Consider the following 19,786-nt stretch of genomic DNA (forward strand, 5'->3'; position numbering starts at 1 on the left):
ATCATATTGTCTCCTTTTCTTCCAATCCACCAAACTAGTTTGTTGGGTTGAAGATTGAAGGAAATTGACTGGATGGATTACCTTCCAATGTGGAAGACATAGTTGAGTTACTTTATTTTTTGAGCAATAAGGAGTGGTACGTGAATAGGATATGTTCCAAATTCCAATTACCCTACATGGCAATTAATTAGGCAGGTGGGGGGGGACAGGTTGACTAGATAAAATTTTGCTGCATGTTTTATGGGAATATGCTGTGGAACTGACCATGCCATCAACCTGACTGTTAGTCTTGCAACAGGACAAGTTCTTGAAGAATGGAAAGAGAATAAGATAGTGCCTTTGTATAAAGGTGGTGGAAAAATGGAGGTATCAAACCATAGGCTAGTATACATTTTCTGTTTGATAAATTTTGGAGAAATTGATTAGAACTAATTTATGCAGACCAGGAAAGATTTTTATTAAGGGCACTTTTGCATTAGTAATTAATCTGGTTACTTTTTATAAGAGTAACAAGAGCAGTGGATGAAGATATGACATTCAAAGGCATTTTACAGGGTGCTCCATGACAAGTTGATTTTTAAGTTGCAACATGTAGGTTTGGGTATCAGGTTAGTGGATTGGAATTGAACAAATTATTGAAATAGTGTCAGTGAGTAGGAAGGTCCCAAGTGAGGTTGAGTCCTGGGATCATTAATGTTCAATCTTTTTTTTAGGCAGGTGGGGGGGACAGGTTGACTAGATAAAATTTTGCTACATGTTTTATGGGAATATGCTGTGGAACTGACCATGCCATCATGGTCCTCTGCAGTCCTGTGACAAATGACATTAATGTCATTTGTCACAGGACTGCAGAGAGATTCAGTTGTTTGCAGATATGAATCTTGGGAGTGTTGTTAGTAATGGTGCTGATGTTTTGGCTCTTCAAGCTGTTTTGAATAAGATGAAAAGGTGGGCCAATGAATGGAGATGTCGCTTAAATACAACTAAATTTAAGATTTTAAAATTTGAGATCCACTTGGAGTTATACTGGAAGAAGTAAAGAATCTTAGGGTATTTGTTGATAGAAATTTGAAGTTCAGAGGAAATATTGCAAAGGCCCTGAAAACACCAAGAGAATTGATCTTGAGGATTACATTGACCATGAGAGATGAATGGGTGGTGGTCCTATTGTTAAAGTTTTGATCAGATCCCAGCTGGATCTCTGCTCAGATCTAGTCACTAGCATTTGAAGTGGATGAAGTAACCTTGGAGAGAGTACAGAGACAGATAGTAAATGATTTAAGGGCATGTAGTCTGCAGAGTTGGGTAGATAGATGACAAAATGGGGGGGGAATTCAGGGGCCATGTAGCAAAGATTGCAAATACAAAAAGATAATTCATTGCAAAACAAAATTTCACATATAAAGATAAGGAAGTTATTTTTCCTCTTTATGAGACATTGAAGTTATTGAAAGATGGTTGGATTAGCACTGGAGGGATTTTTCTTATAGAATGTGGAGACAGAACAAAGACAAGGGGCCATCCTTGTAAGTTGCAAAAAGTTGAGTAAAAGGATAAGTAGTAAGTTTTATTGCATTGAGCATGGAATGTAGCCTGAGAGGGTGATGAAAGTATAAGGGGGACTGGAAAGTAATCAATTATTTTTAATAGGTCATTTTTAGCCAATTGTTTTTTTTCTTAAATAACACAAATTATTAAATTTGATTTTTATTTAAATATTAGCATTACTTTTCTATTTAAAAAATCTGTTTTTTTTTTTTAAATTTTAGATTATTTTTTTTAATATGGCAGACTTTAAAGTTGAAGAGCACCATTTACGTCATTGTATGCTGTTTTTGTTTCACCAAGGAAAGAATGCTACCAAGGCTATCAAAATCATTTGCTCGACTTATGGAGACGTATTGAAGGTTAACAAATGTCAGCAATGGTTTAGGAGACCTGCAGAAAAATATTTTGATCTCTTTGATCGTCCTCGATCTGGAAGACCTTACTCTAGATGATGATGCTCTTAAGACTCGTTGAATCAGATCCAAAACAAACCATACAAGAATTAGCAGAGAAACTTAATTCATCATGGTTAACTGTCCAAGAGCACTTACATAAGAGTGGCAAGGTTCTTAAACAGGGTGTATGGGTACCACATGAACTGTCAGAAAACAAAGCACAGAAATAGGCTATTTGCAATTCATTGTTGACCAGACAACAAAATGACCCCTTTTTGGAACGAGTAGTAACTGGTGATGAAAAATGGGTGCTGTATAAGAATAATAAATGCAAAGAATAGGCTTTCCCCAAATCAAACTTCAATTCTAACACCTAAAGATGGACTTCATCCACAAAAGGTTCTGTTGTGCATTTGGTGGGATATTCATGGAATCATTCATTACAAACTCGTGGAACAAGGTAAGACTATCACAGCAGCCATCTACTGTGAACAATTAGAGCGACTACATCAAGCATTGTTAATCAAAAGTCCTGCACTTGTCAATCAAAAAGGGGTAATTTTGCAGCAAGATAATGCAAAACCACATTCTGCAAGAATGACTCGAGAAAAAATTAGGCAGTTATGATGGGAACTTCTACCGCATCCTCCATATTCGCCAGATATTGCCCCTAGTGACTATCACTTGTTCAGGTCCTTAGAACACAGTATAAGAAATAAAACCGTTTGTTTGCAAGATGATGTCCAAAGGAGTTTGATATCATTTTTTGCCTCCAAAGAAAACACTTTTTCAAGAATTCGTTGGAATAAGGTTACTTTGTTCTTTAATAAAATTTATATTAAAAATGTAATTCAAAAAATTGATTACTTTCCCATTCACCCTTATTACACATATTGGTGTTGTACTTTGTGCTGACAGCATGGAGATCAAGAAAATAATTATGATAGCTTTGTGCCAAGTATTCATAATTTGATCTTCTGACATGACTTTCTGAATTATTGTGTACAACCACTTAAAGGTTCTGTGTCTTGGCATTTCAGATTTTTTAATAGCATTTTCTCCCTCAAACAGGAGTGCATATATAATACTCATAATTGCATTCTACTTGAATATTTTGTCACTGTTTCATTTAATCTTTTAAAAGCAGTAACTATAGACATCTAGAATGCCTCATTTTGTGATTTATCTTGGATTCCTTACAGTCCTTTTTCCTTATTTTGTAATCTGTACATAGTCACATCATCTTCATACTTATCAGTAAATATATACTTATTCAAATTTTTCCCATGAGTTTTCTTTAGATAATTTTATACAACAATGTTCTGATTAATACTAGTATTGAATTAATTTTTTTCCAAGCAGGAAAAAAAATTATGATTTTAATATTTAAGGTATATCAAGAGATCACTGGCATAAACGAAGGAAGACTGGAGGTAAACGCAAACCTATTAGAAAGAAGAGGAAGTTTGAGTTGGGACGCCCCGCTGCTAATACTAAGGTGATTAATTTTCTAAACACTTACTGTTTTGAGTACCTTAGTTAAGTATAGTTTATTTAACAACAAACCAAAGAATTAAATATAGAATACAGCAATCCTTTGATTAGTGTGCCTAATGTGTTCTTTAAAACAGGTGCACTAATCAAATATAATAACCTATGGAAAAAAGTATAATTTGTTCCTCAGATTTCTTTTTTGAGCCTTCATTTTTTTTATAAAAGAATTAAGGTATGTCTCAGGGCCTAGTTAAAGGAAAACCATGAAGCTGAAACACAATAAAACATATTCAGAATATAAATTTTATTATTCTATTTCTTAACAAAGAATTGAGCTAACATAGTTTGGTGGGCATTTTGTTTATTTTTTTCATAGAACCGATAGTATGGCCCTATTACCTCTTCTACTCTTTGCAAATTTTACTGCTTCTCTCTCTTCATCAGGGACAGCCTCTAAGCATCGCTCCTTAAAAACTTCGATTGTACAAAAAATATTTTCAAATTGTTTCTGTGAAATCTCTTTTGGCTCACTGGTCAGTGGTTAAATCTTCATATTCTTCGGGATCTTCCTGCTGTGCATCTAAATTTAGCAGGTCCGAATCACTCAGTTCTTCAGAATGAGATTTAATTAACTCTTGGACGTTATCATTGAAGGGGAGAAAGAAATAAAGGAAGTGCAAGTTGGTCGGCAACATGCGAAATCACGTGCTTTATAGATAAAATTTCCCAACTGTTATATAAGCAAAATAGTTACCACTTTAAAAACTACAATGGTCATAAAAATGAAGTTAATTTTCCGACGTGTAATAATAAACATCTCATTCCAGAAGACGGATTGATTACCGTATTATCAGAATGGATTCTCCTTTTTGCGACATGTGCAGAAGTGTCTCGAATCTGTGGGCGTACTATAGCAGACGACATAAATTTTGGCGGTAAAAATTTGGAACATAGTGTACGTGGAAATAGTGTAGTATGCCATTAAAAAGAACTTTGTAAAATGTTTTTAATCGGTAACTAAATTATTTCATTCTGGTGAGTGATTTTTTAAAATAGTTAGCCATAAAAAATGTATAGATCGAAAATTTTTAAAATCGGTAACATTTATTTTTAAGATGTATATAGGCGCATCGATCGAATTTGGGTATCGAAAAAGAATGACGCATTAATCGAGGGATTACTGTAATTTCCCTTAGTAAACATGGGTTTACTAAGGTCATGTTTTAGCAACTTGCTCACATTTTATAATAATGTTACCATTGAAATAGACGAGGAGAATGGACACACCGTGATACTTTTGGATTTTGTTAAGGCTTTTGACAAAATACAGCATGGAAGACTTGCATAAATTGAAGAATATTGAGTTTGGATTATAAAATATTAGCATGGATAAGATGATGGCTGACTACATATCCAAAAAGTGGTATATGGGGGGTGTGAATCTGCAAGATTTAAGGTAACCAGTGGTGTACGACAAGGATCAGTCCTTGGTCCACTGTTATTCAATCTGTACATTAATGATATTGAAAAGAATTTGACAAGCAACATACAATTATTTGCTGATGATGTAAAGATAGGTATAGTTCGCCCACCGTTTGTAGATCTCTCCTTGGCATTTTGCCAAGAATAGTCTATTCATGCTGAAGGGGGAGAAAGAAATGAAGGATGTACGAATTGGTCGCCAACATACGAAATCACGTGCTTTCTTGTCCCGATATACCTGCAATTGCATTTGTATGTTTAATGACTTGAGAAGGAGGAACAAGGAGACGATTCTTTTTTCGCAGAATGTAAGCACAATATTCTTTTGCAAGAGCTACTGAAACGTTTAACAACAGAACTTGTTGACTGTACTGGATCCATCATACAAATTAATAATAAAAAATAATGCAAAAAAGCGACAAAAATCAATCTAGTTCTGTCGCTGTACTAGTACTAGGTTGATTTTTGTCGCTTTTTTGCATTATTTTTTATTATTAATTTGTATGATGGATCCAGTACAGTCAACAAGTTCTGTTGTTAAACGTTTCAGTAGCTCTTGCAAAAGAATATTGTGCTTACATTCTGCGAAAAAAGAATCGTCTCCTTGTTCCTCCTTCTCAAGTCATTAAACATGCAAATGCAATTGCGGGCATATCGGGGTTGACTGTTAAAAGAATTCATAGGGAATCAAAAGGTGAAGGTAAGCCAACATTTAAATCTAAAAAAAAAAAAAGTGCCAGAGTAAAGAAAACCATCGAAACCATAGCTTTGAATGATTTTCATGCAGACGTTATAAGAACTATTCACGAATTTTACGTGGTCGAGAAAAGTGAAATTGATTCCTGTGCTTAAAGAAAAAATTCATTTTCCTTGGAAAAGAGAAACTTTATGAAATTACTTCATGAAATCGGATTTTGTTTTAAAAAGTCCCAGAATAAAAGGAAACTTATCATGGAGCAAAGTGACATTGTTTTATCTAGAACGAAGTATTTAAGAGCAATAAGACGTTTCAGGGAGGAGAAAAGACCGATTGTGTATCTAGATGAAACTTGGATTGATAGTAATTTAACTTATGGAAAATGTTGGCAGTCTAAAGAGGAATGTGGAGTGCTACAAACCGGAAATGCCTCGTGGCACATAATAATTTTGTGTGCGGGTGGAGAAATGGGTTTTTTACTGAATTCAAACTTACTATACAAAGCCAATTACCATAGGCAAATGAATTCTAAGATCTTCGAAAAGTGGGCAGAAGAAAAACTGATTCCAAGCCTTCCTAAAAATGCTGTTGTTATAATTGATAATGCTTCATATCACTCTATTCGATTAAACAGACTTCCAAATTGGTCTAATAAGCAAGTTTTTATGGATTGGCTCTCTGCAAATAACATTTGTCATTCCCCAGATATGCGAAAAATTGAATTGCTTAATTTGGTCAAAAGAAACCCGCCCACAACTAAACTATTTAAATTCGGCACGATGCTCAAAGAGCATGGATTTCTAGCTTTGAGGCTACCACCATATCATTGTGATATTAATGCTATTGATTGTTTGGGCAGAAGTGAAATGTTTCATTCGCCATCACAACGTAACTGGAGATACTGACATGTCAACTTTTTAAGCTTTCAGAACAGGCAATTGAAAGTATTAAGTTCAAAAGTGGGGAAAATATTGCTTTCATGTCACCTCATTGGAAAATATGTATTGCGACTGAGACTGAATTATCGAAGAATTATGCGAACCTTTGGTGATCAGTTTAAGTGAAAGTGATGGTGATTCAGACACTGATTCAGATGACTATGATGATTAAAAGGATTTGATAATGGTTACTTAAGTATGAAGAGCTAAGAAACTCTCTGATTCCAATCTTTGAGTTTCTTATTCGGTTTTAAAACTATGTGGGATTTAATATCCCCTTAATTTAAATAATTTGATAATGGTATTTTTTTCCAACCTATTTTTGCATGTGTTTGTTAAAAGAGTCACAACAAGTCATAAATAATTAATCGGTTTAGGACATTAAAGTGTCTCAGTTCTCTCAACTGTAAGTTGAGAATATCTAAGTTCATTTGAAAAAATTTCTGTTTTTCTGTATAATTATTTTTATTTTATAGAAAACTTTCTTAAAAATAAACTCTGGGTACCTTGTCATATGCTTTTTTGCAGATCTACAAAACTTAGGTACAAATCCTTATTATCATCTCACATTATCTTGACTATTTGTTGAAAATCTGATTCTGATAACCTTGTGTAGCATGAAACCAGTTTGCTATTCTCCTAATTTCTTTTCCCACAATTTTTCTTAGCTTCTCAAATACATTAGCACAAATTTTACTTGGAACACTAAGCTCCCAGAATATTTTGCTACCATGATGATATTTGTTTTCCATTTTCTTACCAAATCTTCTAACATTTGTTTATCTACTTTTATACACAGCTCGATTCTCCAACACTTTTCTCTCTTATGGCATCTGCTAGAACTTACCGACTAGGAACTTTTTGATAAGCTCTGTTGTTCTCCACAACTATTTAACTTCTTGTGTCCACAATGGAGGTCTACTTTTTCTATCATTGTAGACAACTCCAACTTCCTAGGTGCCTTCCTAGTTGAATTTGCTTTTCAGAGTTTGCCAATGAGATGCCAATGTTTGGTTCTTTTTTCCAAACCCTTTCATTTTCTAAAATAATACTTATATAGTTGAGACTAAAGTTCACCTTTAAAAGCTGTCAGACTTTAATTTTTTAAAAAAACGTTCTGACATATTCTTGTTTTCAGCATACTTATTTTTGAATATGGTCTTTTCAGGATGGTCTGAAAAGTTCTCGGCCTCAACTTATAGATGGCAACACTATCAGCAAGATTTTTTTTTATTCCTAAGTTGGTACACCTGTCATAAGCATCAATGTGAAATTACAAGTCATTCTATCAAGTACTTTGTTTTATACAGCTATCTGAAGAAAAAGTTGTCTGTAATGACAACACATGAAATGGATAAAATTGAGTATCGTGCGGTTATAAAATTTTTTGTAAAAGAAGGTTTAACGGCAAAAGAAATTCATTCAAAGTTCATAAAAGTTTATGAGCACCTCTTGATTTCTTCGAATCAAGAGATGATTGCAGCTGTAGAGAGGTATTTTGCAGATCTTACTGAGAACCACTACAGGGACAGGATAATCAGTCAACAGTTAGAATTGAAGGAAATACAAGATGGTTTGTAAAATTATAGGTAAGACAAGGATGTACGTTATATCCACTCTTATTCATCTGGATCACATTATAAACGAAAGTGGCATCAAACCTGATATTAGAATTGGAGGTGTCAAACTTGGCTCTTTGTTTTATGCATGTGATGTACTCCTAAACACATTTAATTCAAGTCTCCTGGATTCTCTAACTAGCTTTTGAATAACAACTGTAACAAATTTCACATGAAAATCAGCAATAAAAAGACCAAATTTATGAAAGTAGGCAGGAGCATAAAAAACTTCAGCTGCATTCTGAATGGAGATCACATAGAAATAAAATATTTCAGCTAATTAAGCACAGTTTTTAGTGAAGATGGCAGTGAAGTAAAGCTGAGTAGCCACTGAATCACTTTATGTGGAATAAAAGAGAAATTAGCCAAAACACCAAACTAGCTATATACAAAACGGTGTTTAAACCAGTTTCAAGTTATGGATTTAAGAGTTGGGTTAGAAATGAAGTACTTGATCAAAGACTAGAGACCACAGATATGAGTGTTTTCTGAGAAAAATTAGGGGAGTGAACCTATGGCATCAGTGGCAGAATCATTAAAAATGAACATATTAGAAGTGAACATGACATTATTATCATTTAAGATTGTGTCAGCAGAACTAATGTAAGGTGATCTTAAATACAATAGGTTAGCAAACCAGGTGTTTGCCAAGATGACAGGAAAGAGACCCAGAGGGTTACCAAGGTCTAGGCAGATTGATTTGGTGAGAAGTGCCTTAGAAGCACAAAGTGTTAGATATGACAATATTGGAGTGCTCACCAGGAATAGATTGATTTGGGGAAAATTATTGAAACGCAATTAATAATAATGTAAACTTAATTGTGTAATTCTGTCATAGTAATCTGACCACCCCTTGGAGGAGGGTAGTACATATTAGGAAACTGAAGATAAAGCATTTTGTTTTCTTGTACAACAGGGGTGGGGAACCTTTTTTGTATCAAGGGCAAAAATTGCTAATTTAAAAACTTCCAAAAACCATTAAATTAACTAAACTTGAACTGCTAACATAGGACTTTCTATCCATTTCATTATTCGGATATATTTGCAAGAATATTTCTTTGTAAGAGAATAACAAAATAAAATACAGAGAAATAGTTGAATACTAAGAGAAATTTATAATAAAATATTCTTACAGTGTAAATTTTTCAAAGGAAGGATGTTAAAATATGAAGGAGTTTAAATTTGTAATAACGTGTTTCTTCATATACAGACATACCTCAGTCATATGCACATTAGGTTTCAGACAGTTGTCATAGCAAATCACTGTCCTTTCTCCCCTTCACTTGTTGATATATGTAATGGTTTCATAATGTTTTTAAGCAGTCACATGCATAAATTACATAAATACATTAATTAACATCAGTTACACGCATGAAAAATTTAGAATAAATTTTGCAACCTTAAAAGTTATTCTGAAATAGCTTGGCTTAAGGAAACATGCCATCCAGTTTGGTCATCAATCTATACCATTAAAATTATTTTCATTTCGGCAATAAGCATTTACAGATAATTGGAGCATTAACTAGTGTAGCACTTTTCACTTTATCTTTGTTTTTAACTACTATAACAGTAGTGCAAGGTAAGTTTAACCCATCGCCTATTTCAGTGTCTCGTACACCATCGTCACTAAATTTAATCATTTTAATCTTACTGTTTAATAGGTTTACCACTCTTTTTTTCCACTGGAAACAACAGCACCCTTTGAAATTTATTTGCCATTGTTTACAACAATAAATTATAGTTATAAGCAGTTTATAATTCACAGCGAAACACCAAAACACTGCAACAATGTCGGAAACAAACTGAGTTGTGGTTGCTTCATGTGAGCGTCATGTTTCTAAAGTCATCATGAATAAATGTAACATTATATAAATGGGCATTGGTCGTAATTCAAAAGCGTTGTATGAGTGGTCATCATAAAGCAAAGCATCGTATGGTGGTGTATTACTGTACACATATTTAGGAAAATATTTAAGTGTGAAAACTAGTCATACATTTTGTTTATAACTTGCTATTTACATAACTGGCAAATTTCAGTCATCAGGAATTGCATGACTGAAAATGAAAGTGAAAGTAAAATATTTAAGCTATGTAGGTACAAGTTTTAGAAAAATTTTCAAATCGAGTATGGAAATAGATAAAATAAACAGCTGCTTTGGTTGGGAATCAATTTAAATAAATTTAACATTACATTAGAAAGAGGCAGAACATTAAATTGACATTATGCAAGACAATCTTGCATAATGCCAGATTACCTTTGGTTGGGGGGGGGGAGCACTTCAGCCTAATACTTAAAAGTAAAAGAAAGTTATTCAGTATCACAGTGTATACTATGCTACATGGAACTGTAACAGCAGCTAGAAACTGTTCCAAGAAGGTGTGCAGATTCTGTCTCGTTACAAATTGAGACTTTTGCAATAAATAGTTTTAATGAAACGCATGCACTAGACATTAAAATAACTTGATGGCTTACACATATAACAAATTATATAGATTTGTATTCAAAACTCCAATATATTTCATCCAACGTCATGTGCATATCGTCAGGGCGGGGGAGGCTGTTAAATACATTCAAAACATGAATCACAATAATTGGTCATAAATCATGCATATATTGGTCATGTCTTGGTTGCAGCTGAAGTATATGATATTACATTATTGGAGTTCAAAGGAACAATTGTAGAATCGTAAAACTAATATCTTATTAAGAGATAGGTCAATTTCCAGTGTTATTAGCAGGGATCCAATAAAAAAATCAAATCAATAAATTATTAGACAATGTACAATACTTGGATATACCACTACTGTTGAGAAATTATGATTAATCATGCCCATCTGCCTCGTCTTTATGGTCTTCCTAAAATACACAAGGATGGCAATCCACTACACCCAATAATGGACTGTATTGGCACTCCAACTTACTATCTTGCAAAACATCTCATCATCATCTTCAGAATCTCATTAACCACACCAGATCTTATATTAAAAAAAATTTTGACCTTAAAGAGAAAATAAAAGATCGATATACATCTAATAATGAGATTATGGTTTCTTTTGATGTAGTATCCTTATTCGCCAACATACCATATCCTAAAACTCTTCAGTTTTAGGATCTGATTTCTCAGAAGATATTGTTAACCTATTTAAATTCACCATCAATGCAGGCTATTTTACATGGCATAATAAGTTGTTCAAACAAATAGAAGGAACAGCAATGTACAGTACAATGTCACTGGCCTTAGCTGATTATTTTATGGAGCATCTAGAAAAAGGGCTCTTTTACACTAGAATTCCTCAGTCTCGTGTATGGTTACATTTTGTTAATGATTTATTTGCAGTCTGGTCCCACTGAGTAAGAACTTCAGTTCCTAGTGAAAATGAACTCCTTATAATACACTCCACACATATCAAATTCACTATTGAACATGAATCCAATAACCAGCTACCTTTTTTGAATACCTTAATAATTCGTAATCATGTTGAATTTTCAGTTTATCAGAAGCTAACCTTTACTGGCAGATACATTCACTCATCCTCCCACCATCATTCATCACAGAAAATGGTATTATTTGTGATACAATCTACTCTTTTTATTTCCTTTTATTAGATGAACCGAATAAAATTAAAAGCAATCTGATATGTAATGGATACATACATTCAAAAAATTATTGATAATTATCATTCTTCTGCCAGACTACAATCCGATGTGACAAGAATTTCAGTACTCTACCTTAAAGGAACTTCTGAAACAAATAGCAAGGATTTTTCATAAATTCAATCTATACATTTCCTTTAAACTAGCTCAGAAACTGTCTTCCTTCCTACCATCTACGAAGAATTGGCTGTTTTGCCTTGATTAGAATTAGAGAACATCAAGACTATATTAAGTTTTTGGGATCTAACAAGTCTGGCCTTGATTCTCATGCTATTGACACTAAGCACAGTGTTCTTTGGAACAAAACTTCTTCATGTTCAAACTCGATAATTATTTCCTTGAAACATGTGAAACAGTATGAAATCATCCGAGCCTGAACTGATCAGATTGCATGCTAATATCCAAGTTTTGGGAAACAATTACTGTTAATTGTTTATAAGTATTTCAAATTAAGTCATTTTTAATTATTTTTATCTGCAACTTTCTACAGTTGTTCCTTCGAGCTCTAGTGGTGTAATATCATATACTTCAGCTGTGACTGACCTCCTCCATGTGAGGCATCTGTTCATAGTGGAGAGGACCTCCCAGTGATGGTACTGCCCATAAATTGATGCCAATAAATTATATTCTTGGTTTCATCATTCTTTATCCAAGCATGGAGCTGTATAACTAAGAGAAGACCTCCACCAGGGCTTCTCACCTAATGTCCAATCCTCACCTTCTCGTGGTGCACCCTGTTGGTTATCTACTTGGATACTGAACAAATGAGGATGGGCTGGAAATTTGGGATTTGGCCGACCAAATTGTATTCTTATTGGTTAAACCAAAATAAAAAATGATGGTACAACATGACAAAATTTCATGCCGGTTGGGGCGTCACCTGGGCCCCTGTTGTTTTTGCCAGGGAACCAGGGCGAACAGCGAAAAGTCAGCTACTGGAACAAATCTGAAAACAAACCCCCACCTCAACATCACCAGAGTTAAAGATCGGTACTATCAACATAAGAAGCCTGAATGGCAAAGAAATGGAGCTAGCTGAGGAATTAGATAAGTATCAGATCGACACAATAGGGGTGACTGAAACAAAAAAGACAAAAACTGGTGAGGTCTTTCTTAGCAATAAATACAAAATGTTGTATTCAGGCAATACCAATCAAGGAAAAGAAGGAGCAGCCATAGTATTCAACACAAAATACGAGGCTAATCTTCTTGAATGGCAGTCAGTCTCAAGTAGAGTAATGTGGGCAAATATGAAAATAGGGAACTGGACAATGAGACTTATTTGTGCCTATGGTCCCACAGAAGGTTCTACTAAGGTAGAAGTGGAGGAATATTTTGAGGCTTTAGAAAAAGCAACTGACACAATGAAAAAGGAAAAGTTGTTCCTTGTTGGGGATCTAAATAGAGTAGGAAATGATTGTGAGACACAAAAATATTTTGGGAAAATTTGGAGAAAAGAGCAAAGCTAATAATAATCGCAAATATCTGTTGGATTTCTGCTCAGGACATGGACTGGTTATTACTAACCATGTTCCAACATAAAAATGTCCACAAATTCACATGGAGAGAAGAGGCAAGGAATAAAAAAAAGTCTCATTGACTATGTTATTGTTGATAGTGATGTTTTCTCCCTGGTGCAGGACACCAGAATGTATAGAGGATTTGAAATTGGAAGTGATCACTATTTCGTGTTGAGCAGGATAAAATTGAATTTCATATTGAAAAGAATGACATGTAAGAGTGTTTTAAAGCGAATAAAAGTTGAGCAACTCTCAGATGTGAACTGTAGACTAAAATACACAAAGATTATTGAAGAAAAAATGAAAGTTTGAGAACAGGAATCAAAGCTTGGAGATTCAGTGGCAAACCTTGAAGAAAGCCTTGCTGGATTCAGCTGGAGAGGCATGTATTGAAGTTGTCTGCAAGGATAGAAAAATCAGAACTCCATGGTGGACACAGGAAGTTGAAGTGGCAGTGAAGGAAAAGAAGAAAGCATATCAAATGTTCCTGGTAAATGTCAGCTTGTGCTCTTAGAGAATACAGAGACAAATGGAAGAATGCTAAATACTGTGTAAAACTAGCTAAACAAAAGTCATGGGAGGACTTTAGCAAGAATATAGAAAATAAATATCAAGAAGGTGGCAAAATATTCTGGAGGTTGTTGAAGAAGCTTAGGAATGGAGGAAAAAGTGCTGTAAAAGAAGTTAGAAATGATAAAGGTAACATGAGAACGGGAAAAAAGATATCCTTGAAGTATGGAGTAACTACTTTGAAAAACTGTTAAATGAAACAAGCAGTGATGATAGCAGAGTGGTAAAAAACACTGACCAGGCATGCAGTCAGGAATACATATCCATACTTGAAGTAGAAAAACCATCAAAGGCTTGAAATGTGGAAAGGCAGCAGGAGTAGATGATATTCAACCAGAAATGCTGAAGTATGGTGGTATAAGAGTCTTACAGTGGCTGCACTGCATAGTTCAGAAAGCCTGGACAGACGGACAAATTCCCGATGATTGGAGTAGAGCTCTCATAGTACCCATATATAAAAAGGGAAATAAAACTAAATGTGAGAATTACAGAGGCATTTTCCTACTGAGTGTATGCAAGTATACTTGTGAAACAGTCGAGAAGAATTGTGGAAGAAATGCTGGGTGAAGAACAAGCTGGATTCAGGTCAAATAGAGGCTGTCAGGATCAGATCTTCACTTTACGACAAATAGTCGAGAAAGCATTGGAATATTACAAAGATCTGTATTTAAGTTTTGTCGATTTGGAAAAGGCATATGACAAGGTGCCAAGAGAGAAGCTATTCAATACGCTACAGTTATATGGTGTCAATGGGGTTATTTGAGTTGTAAATCAGCAGTTAGAATTGAAGGAAGTACAGGAAAATGGCTTAATGTTAAATCTGGCGTTAGACAAGGATCTACATTATTCCCTCTTATTCATTATCTATATGGATCACATTATGAAGGAAAGTGGTATTAAACATGATATCAAAATTGGAGATGTTAATGTCAGTTCTTTGCTTTAAGCGGATGAAAAGTCTGCAAGATTCTTTGACTAAATTGAATAACTGTTGTAATAGATAAGGTAAGAAGGTCAGCAATAAAAAAACAAAGAATGAAAATAGGCAGAATCTTTGAAAATGTCAACTCTGTTGTGAATGGAGAACCTGTGGAACAAGTAAAACATTTCAGCTATTTAGGCACGATTTTTACTGAAGATGGTAAATTAAATAAATAGACAACAGAATCAGCAAAGCTGATATGGTAGGAAGTCAATTGAATAAATTCATATGGAATAAGAGAGAAATTAGTCGGAACACTAAATTAGCTGTATACAAGACAGTGTTCAAACCAGTTTTAACTTATGGATCTGAGAGCTGCTCAGAAGTAAAACACTTGACCAAAGACTAGAGACGGTAGATATGAGAGTCCTGAGAAAGATTATAGGTGTGAACAGATGGCATCAATGGCAATATCATATTAAAAACGAGGATATTAGGAAAGAACTTGACATTGTCAACATCCAGGAATGTGTTAGCAGAGCTAATCTTGGGTGGTATGGTCACTTAAACAGAATTGCCGAAGAAAGATTAGCAAAACAAGTCTTCTTTGCCAGGTTGGCAGCAAAACGACCCAGAGGAAGACCAAGATATAAGCGGATTGATACGGTACAAAGAGCCTTAGATGATAGAAATATAAGATCTGATAATGTTGGAGTCTTGACAAGTAACAGACTGATTTGGAGGAAAATTGTAGATAGGAAGTTAGTAATGATGTAATGTTTTTCATGTAGTACTATCATATCCTGTACATCCCTTGAGGGTACATGGCAGGAATTTGTTGATGATGATAGTGTATGTTGTGTGCAATATTCTCATCTGATATGGTATCTTTTAATTACAATTGTGTTGACATATAATTATAACAATCAAGCAAAGGCTATATATATTTTATTTAAAAAATTATATTTATTTTATTATAACTGAGAACTTTATTAAAGCAAGAATAACATAATAAATATTTCATCAAAGTTAATGAAGCTTACCTTTAATCTTGAACCTTTTAGTGAGAAGGCTGAAACTGTTTTTTTTTTTTTTTTTTGTGAAAGCTTAGAAATATTAGCCACCCTTGATTAGATTGCTACTTGTAGTTCATTGGCGAGATTTTTGTCAGTGAGTCTTGTACGAAGGCGATTTTTTGCCAGACTTAATTTTGAAAAAAAATTGCTTGCATTGATAAGTAGTAGAAAACTGAGAAGCTATTTTCAAGGCGTTAGTTTTGAAAGAAATGAATTTTTCAGAATCAGTAGATTTGTAAAAGTCCGATATAGGCAGATTAGTATATTTTGATCTCAAAGTGTTATCACACTGCAAATCAACTCTAATTGCAAGGAATCAGCAGCTTCCTCAGGGCATATATCAAAAGGTGTTTCAAATATTTGTAACACAATTTGATTTTTTTTGTATCTTCAAATCTCCTTTGAAATTGATTCAAAACACTTTGACACTCATCTACATACTCACTTGTTGATTTTGGATTGTGTTCTCTTAATTTTGGAAAATATGTAAAGCGGTTTTTTTTAGTTGAGTAAGAAATAATTGAAGCATCGATTCAAAGCTCTTGATATGAGTGAGTAAAGAGGTCATTAGCTGATTGGGGCCTTGTAATTTCAAATTTAGATTATTCAAATGACTAGTTATGTCTACTAAAAATGCCAAATCGCTTTGAAATTTTCATCCTCCAATTCTTTAACGTGGACACTTAATGTCCAAGAAAATTTTCACTTCATCTTTAAGTTCATATAATCGCTTGTACATTTTAGCTCTATTTAGCCACCTAACTTCATAATGGTACAATAAGTCCCCATATTCGGCTTCAAGATCTTGCAAAAATTCTCTGAATTCCCTGTTTTTTATCAAATTAATGGCCTTTGTTACTGCATTCATGACGTTCATCTTGAGTGACTTTGCACATGGATTTTCCATATGAATGAAGCCGTGGCACAAAGTATTTGGGTTCAATCGACGTTTCTTAAATTCATTCTTAATCAGAGCCACGAGCCCTTTTTCATGACCTACCATGGATGGAGCACCATCTGTAGTGAGACCACTCAGTTTTTCATATGGTAAATCTAAATCTTTTAATGCTGAATTGACCATTTCAAATAAATCTTCACCTTTAGTTGTCCTCTTCATTGATTTTAAAGCAAGAAATTCTTGTATATTGAAATCTGTAGTTATTCCCCATATAAATATAGCAATTTGTGCAGTATTTGACAGATCAGTCTCATCGATGGCTAATGAGTAAAACACAAATTCTGCTGAATATACTTTCAAATAAGTTTTGATGTCATCAGCAATATCTTTAGTATGGTCAGAAACAGTTCTTCTTGATAGGCTAATATTTTTAAACAAACTCAGTTTTTCTTGACAAAATCTCGACTGCAGTAAGGATGCTATCTTTCACAAACTCACCTTCATTATGGGTTTTAAGTTTTTTAGAAATTTGTTCACACAATGCATAACTAGCTTGAGTTACAGATGGTCTTTCCTGAATGGGCTTTTTAAAAAGAGATTGGCTTTTGGTTATATTTTCTTGCAAAGTCGCTATCTTGTCTAAACGTTCTGATCCTTTTAAATTTTCATATTTCTTATGCTTGCTCAAATAATATTTTTTGTAAACTGCAACATGTTCGTTACAAATGAGACAAATGCACTTGTCATTAATTTCAATAACGAAGTATAGTTGTGTCCATTTTTCACAAAACAGAGCACATTCACCACTTTTTGTACGGTTTTCACTATAACTTGGCATTTAAAAAAAAAAAAATTGAATAAAGTTGTCAAAGCACTCACAGTACTGCTTGAGAAAAACAGCAAAACATGTGAAAATTAACATGCAAAAAGAGGTATATGTGAAACTACATATACCTCTACATAAAACTACAAGGCAGGTGATTATGATACACTTAGGAGGCAGTGCTATGGAATAAAGATCTGCAAGGGAAGGATGTTTACATGCATGGGGAATAGTCTGCAGATATAAGTCAAAAGTCAGTGTTTTGACACGTGGGAAATTTTCATGGCAGTAATTGGGAAGCAACCAATCAGAGGAAGTCTGAACTTTGCCCGTGAGAAATGCTCCTGATTTCTTTTTATTTTAATGGCTGGTCTTGATTTGATGGTTGCCAGACTTATGACAATCATGTTTTATATAATAGTTATTTTTGATTTTGTATATTTAATTATTTAAATTTAAATAAATTTAAATTATTATAAAATTTTATTTACATGTACATAAGAGTACATCAGCAAAGGGCGAATTGAGGTTCCGCAGGGGTTCCCCACTCCTGTTGTACAAGGATCTTGTTCTTTTGTAGAAGATTTAGATTTTTATCTTAAGGTTTATTGGTATTAAGTGGAAAAAAAAAAGGATTTATTAACTTGCTGATATTTGGATGGATTTTAAAACCATTTTTAGAGCACAAACAACTTGATATAATAAAAAAAAAATTTTTTTTTAAAAATCAGCTAACGCCTTTTTATTTCCGTATATGGGGAGTAGGCGAGGCCATTTAGCCCTATCTAACTTTTGGAGACTGAGTGGGCAGTTCAATCTCCACTGGTACCAATCAGAGATAGATGGCCAAAGGCTATCACTAATTAAGCGGTACTCAGTGAAGAGAGACGGCTCAAATGTGCCGCCATCTCGTGGTCCCTAACCCTAACACAATATATTTAATGTCTGAAATAATGTGGGTTCTACGGTCGATTTTCTTGAGTTTACAGGACGAAAAACCTGAGTTTCCGGGAGGAAAAACCTGCTTGCCTGTGCCAGAGATCGACTAACTCGGGAACCGGTCGAAAACAGGCTTAGAAAAATTTCCTCTAGTCGCCGACTAGACTCGAAACCAAGTCTTCCTTCGTGCGGCCAAGCGCCGTGGTTGGCAATCGCCACATCCACTGAGCTACACAGGCTCTACTTGATATAATATACAGGAAATTACTTAGGGTTTGAAATGATTCAAATTTTAAGACCAAAAAAGTCTGAGTAGTGTCCTTATCCAGACCCAGAAAAACCAAGGTTGAAGTAATGCAGAAATCATGTGTAAACCCTTTTGCTTTTATCTTTAATTTATAGTCTAACCAAGTCTAAAGAAACTTTCAACATGTTGGAAGTTTATTTTGCACTTGGTTAGACTATAATAAATTTAGTTTAATCCTTTATCCAAGTGAAGCAAACAAAGTTTGCGCCCTTACTGAGACAAGGAGTGATCAGACCTTGGTCCACCTTTGCTCGGAGTTGCCTGGTGTTGCACTGCCTTACCTCAGTCCTGAAGATATTTTCAGGCGCAAACTTTGTTTGCTTACACTTGGATAGAGGATTAAACTAAATTTATTATAAACTTTCAACATCTATCTAATCTGGAGTATTTTAGTAATAAGGTGTGACACTTTTCAACGTTACTTCAACCTTGGTATCACTTCTTGTTCTGGCTCCCACTTATTTATTTGATATAGGGTTTCTTCCCTTGTTCAGCCATCCTCATTAAGTATTTTTTTTTTTTTTGACTGTAGATCCGTGTGTTCACAGGGATAGTTTGCCTGTTCTGAGGGACGAAAAACTTCAGTTTCTGGATGGGGAAAAAACCCCTACCTCTGTATGAGACTAGCTAACTCACCTTTAGTCGAAAGAGACCAAAATCTTTACAGTCGCCCTCTACTGTGATTTTTTTTTTTTTTTTTTGTATAGGAGGTTAGTATATCAATTTCCTGTTTCATTTGTACTGGCTTTTTGGTAATGTATTCACCAATGTATGTATTTACTTGGTATTTATTAGGTAATGTATTTACCAAATACATTACCTTTCTTTTTTGCTTTCTGCATTCCAATCAGTAATCGTGTGTTAATTCTTTTGCAGTTTCCTAAAAAAAAAACAATGTTATCA

General features: G+C 34.2%; 1 protein-coding gene across 1 annotated transcript in view; it reads left to right on the plus strand.

The window, feature by feature from the left end:
• The window catches only part of RpS8 (ribosomal protein S8), an 87,119-nt gene that overhangs the window by 15,037 nt on the left and 52,296 nt on the right, over positions 1-19,786 (plus strand). The window contains exon 2 of the mRNA XM_090392922.1: positions 3,335-3,441. Within this exon, the coding sequence (XP_090249048.1) occupies positions 3,335-3,441 (107 nt within the window). The remainder of the gene's footprint in view (positions 1-3,334; positions 3,442-19,786) is intronic.

This window comes from Typopeltis vanoorti, chromosome 5 (assembly GCF_054136105.1).
Source record: "Typopeltis vanoorti isolate ZY-2024b chromosome 5, IOZ_Tvanoo_1.0, whole genome shotgun sequence".
Lineage (NCBI taxonomy): Eukaryota > Metazoa > Arthropoda > Arachnida > Uropygi > Thelyphonidae > Typopeltis > Typopeltis vanoorti.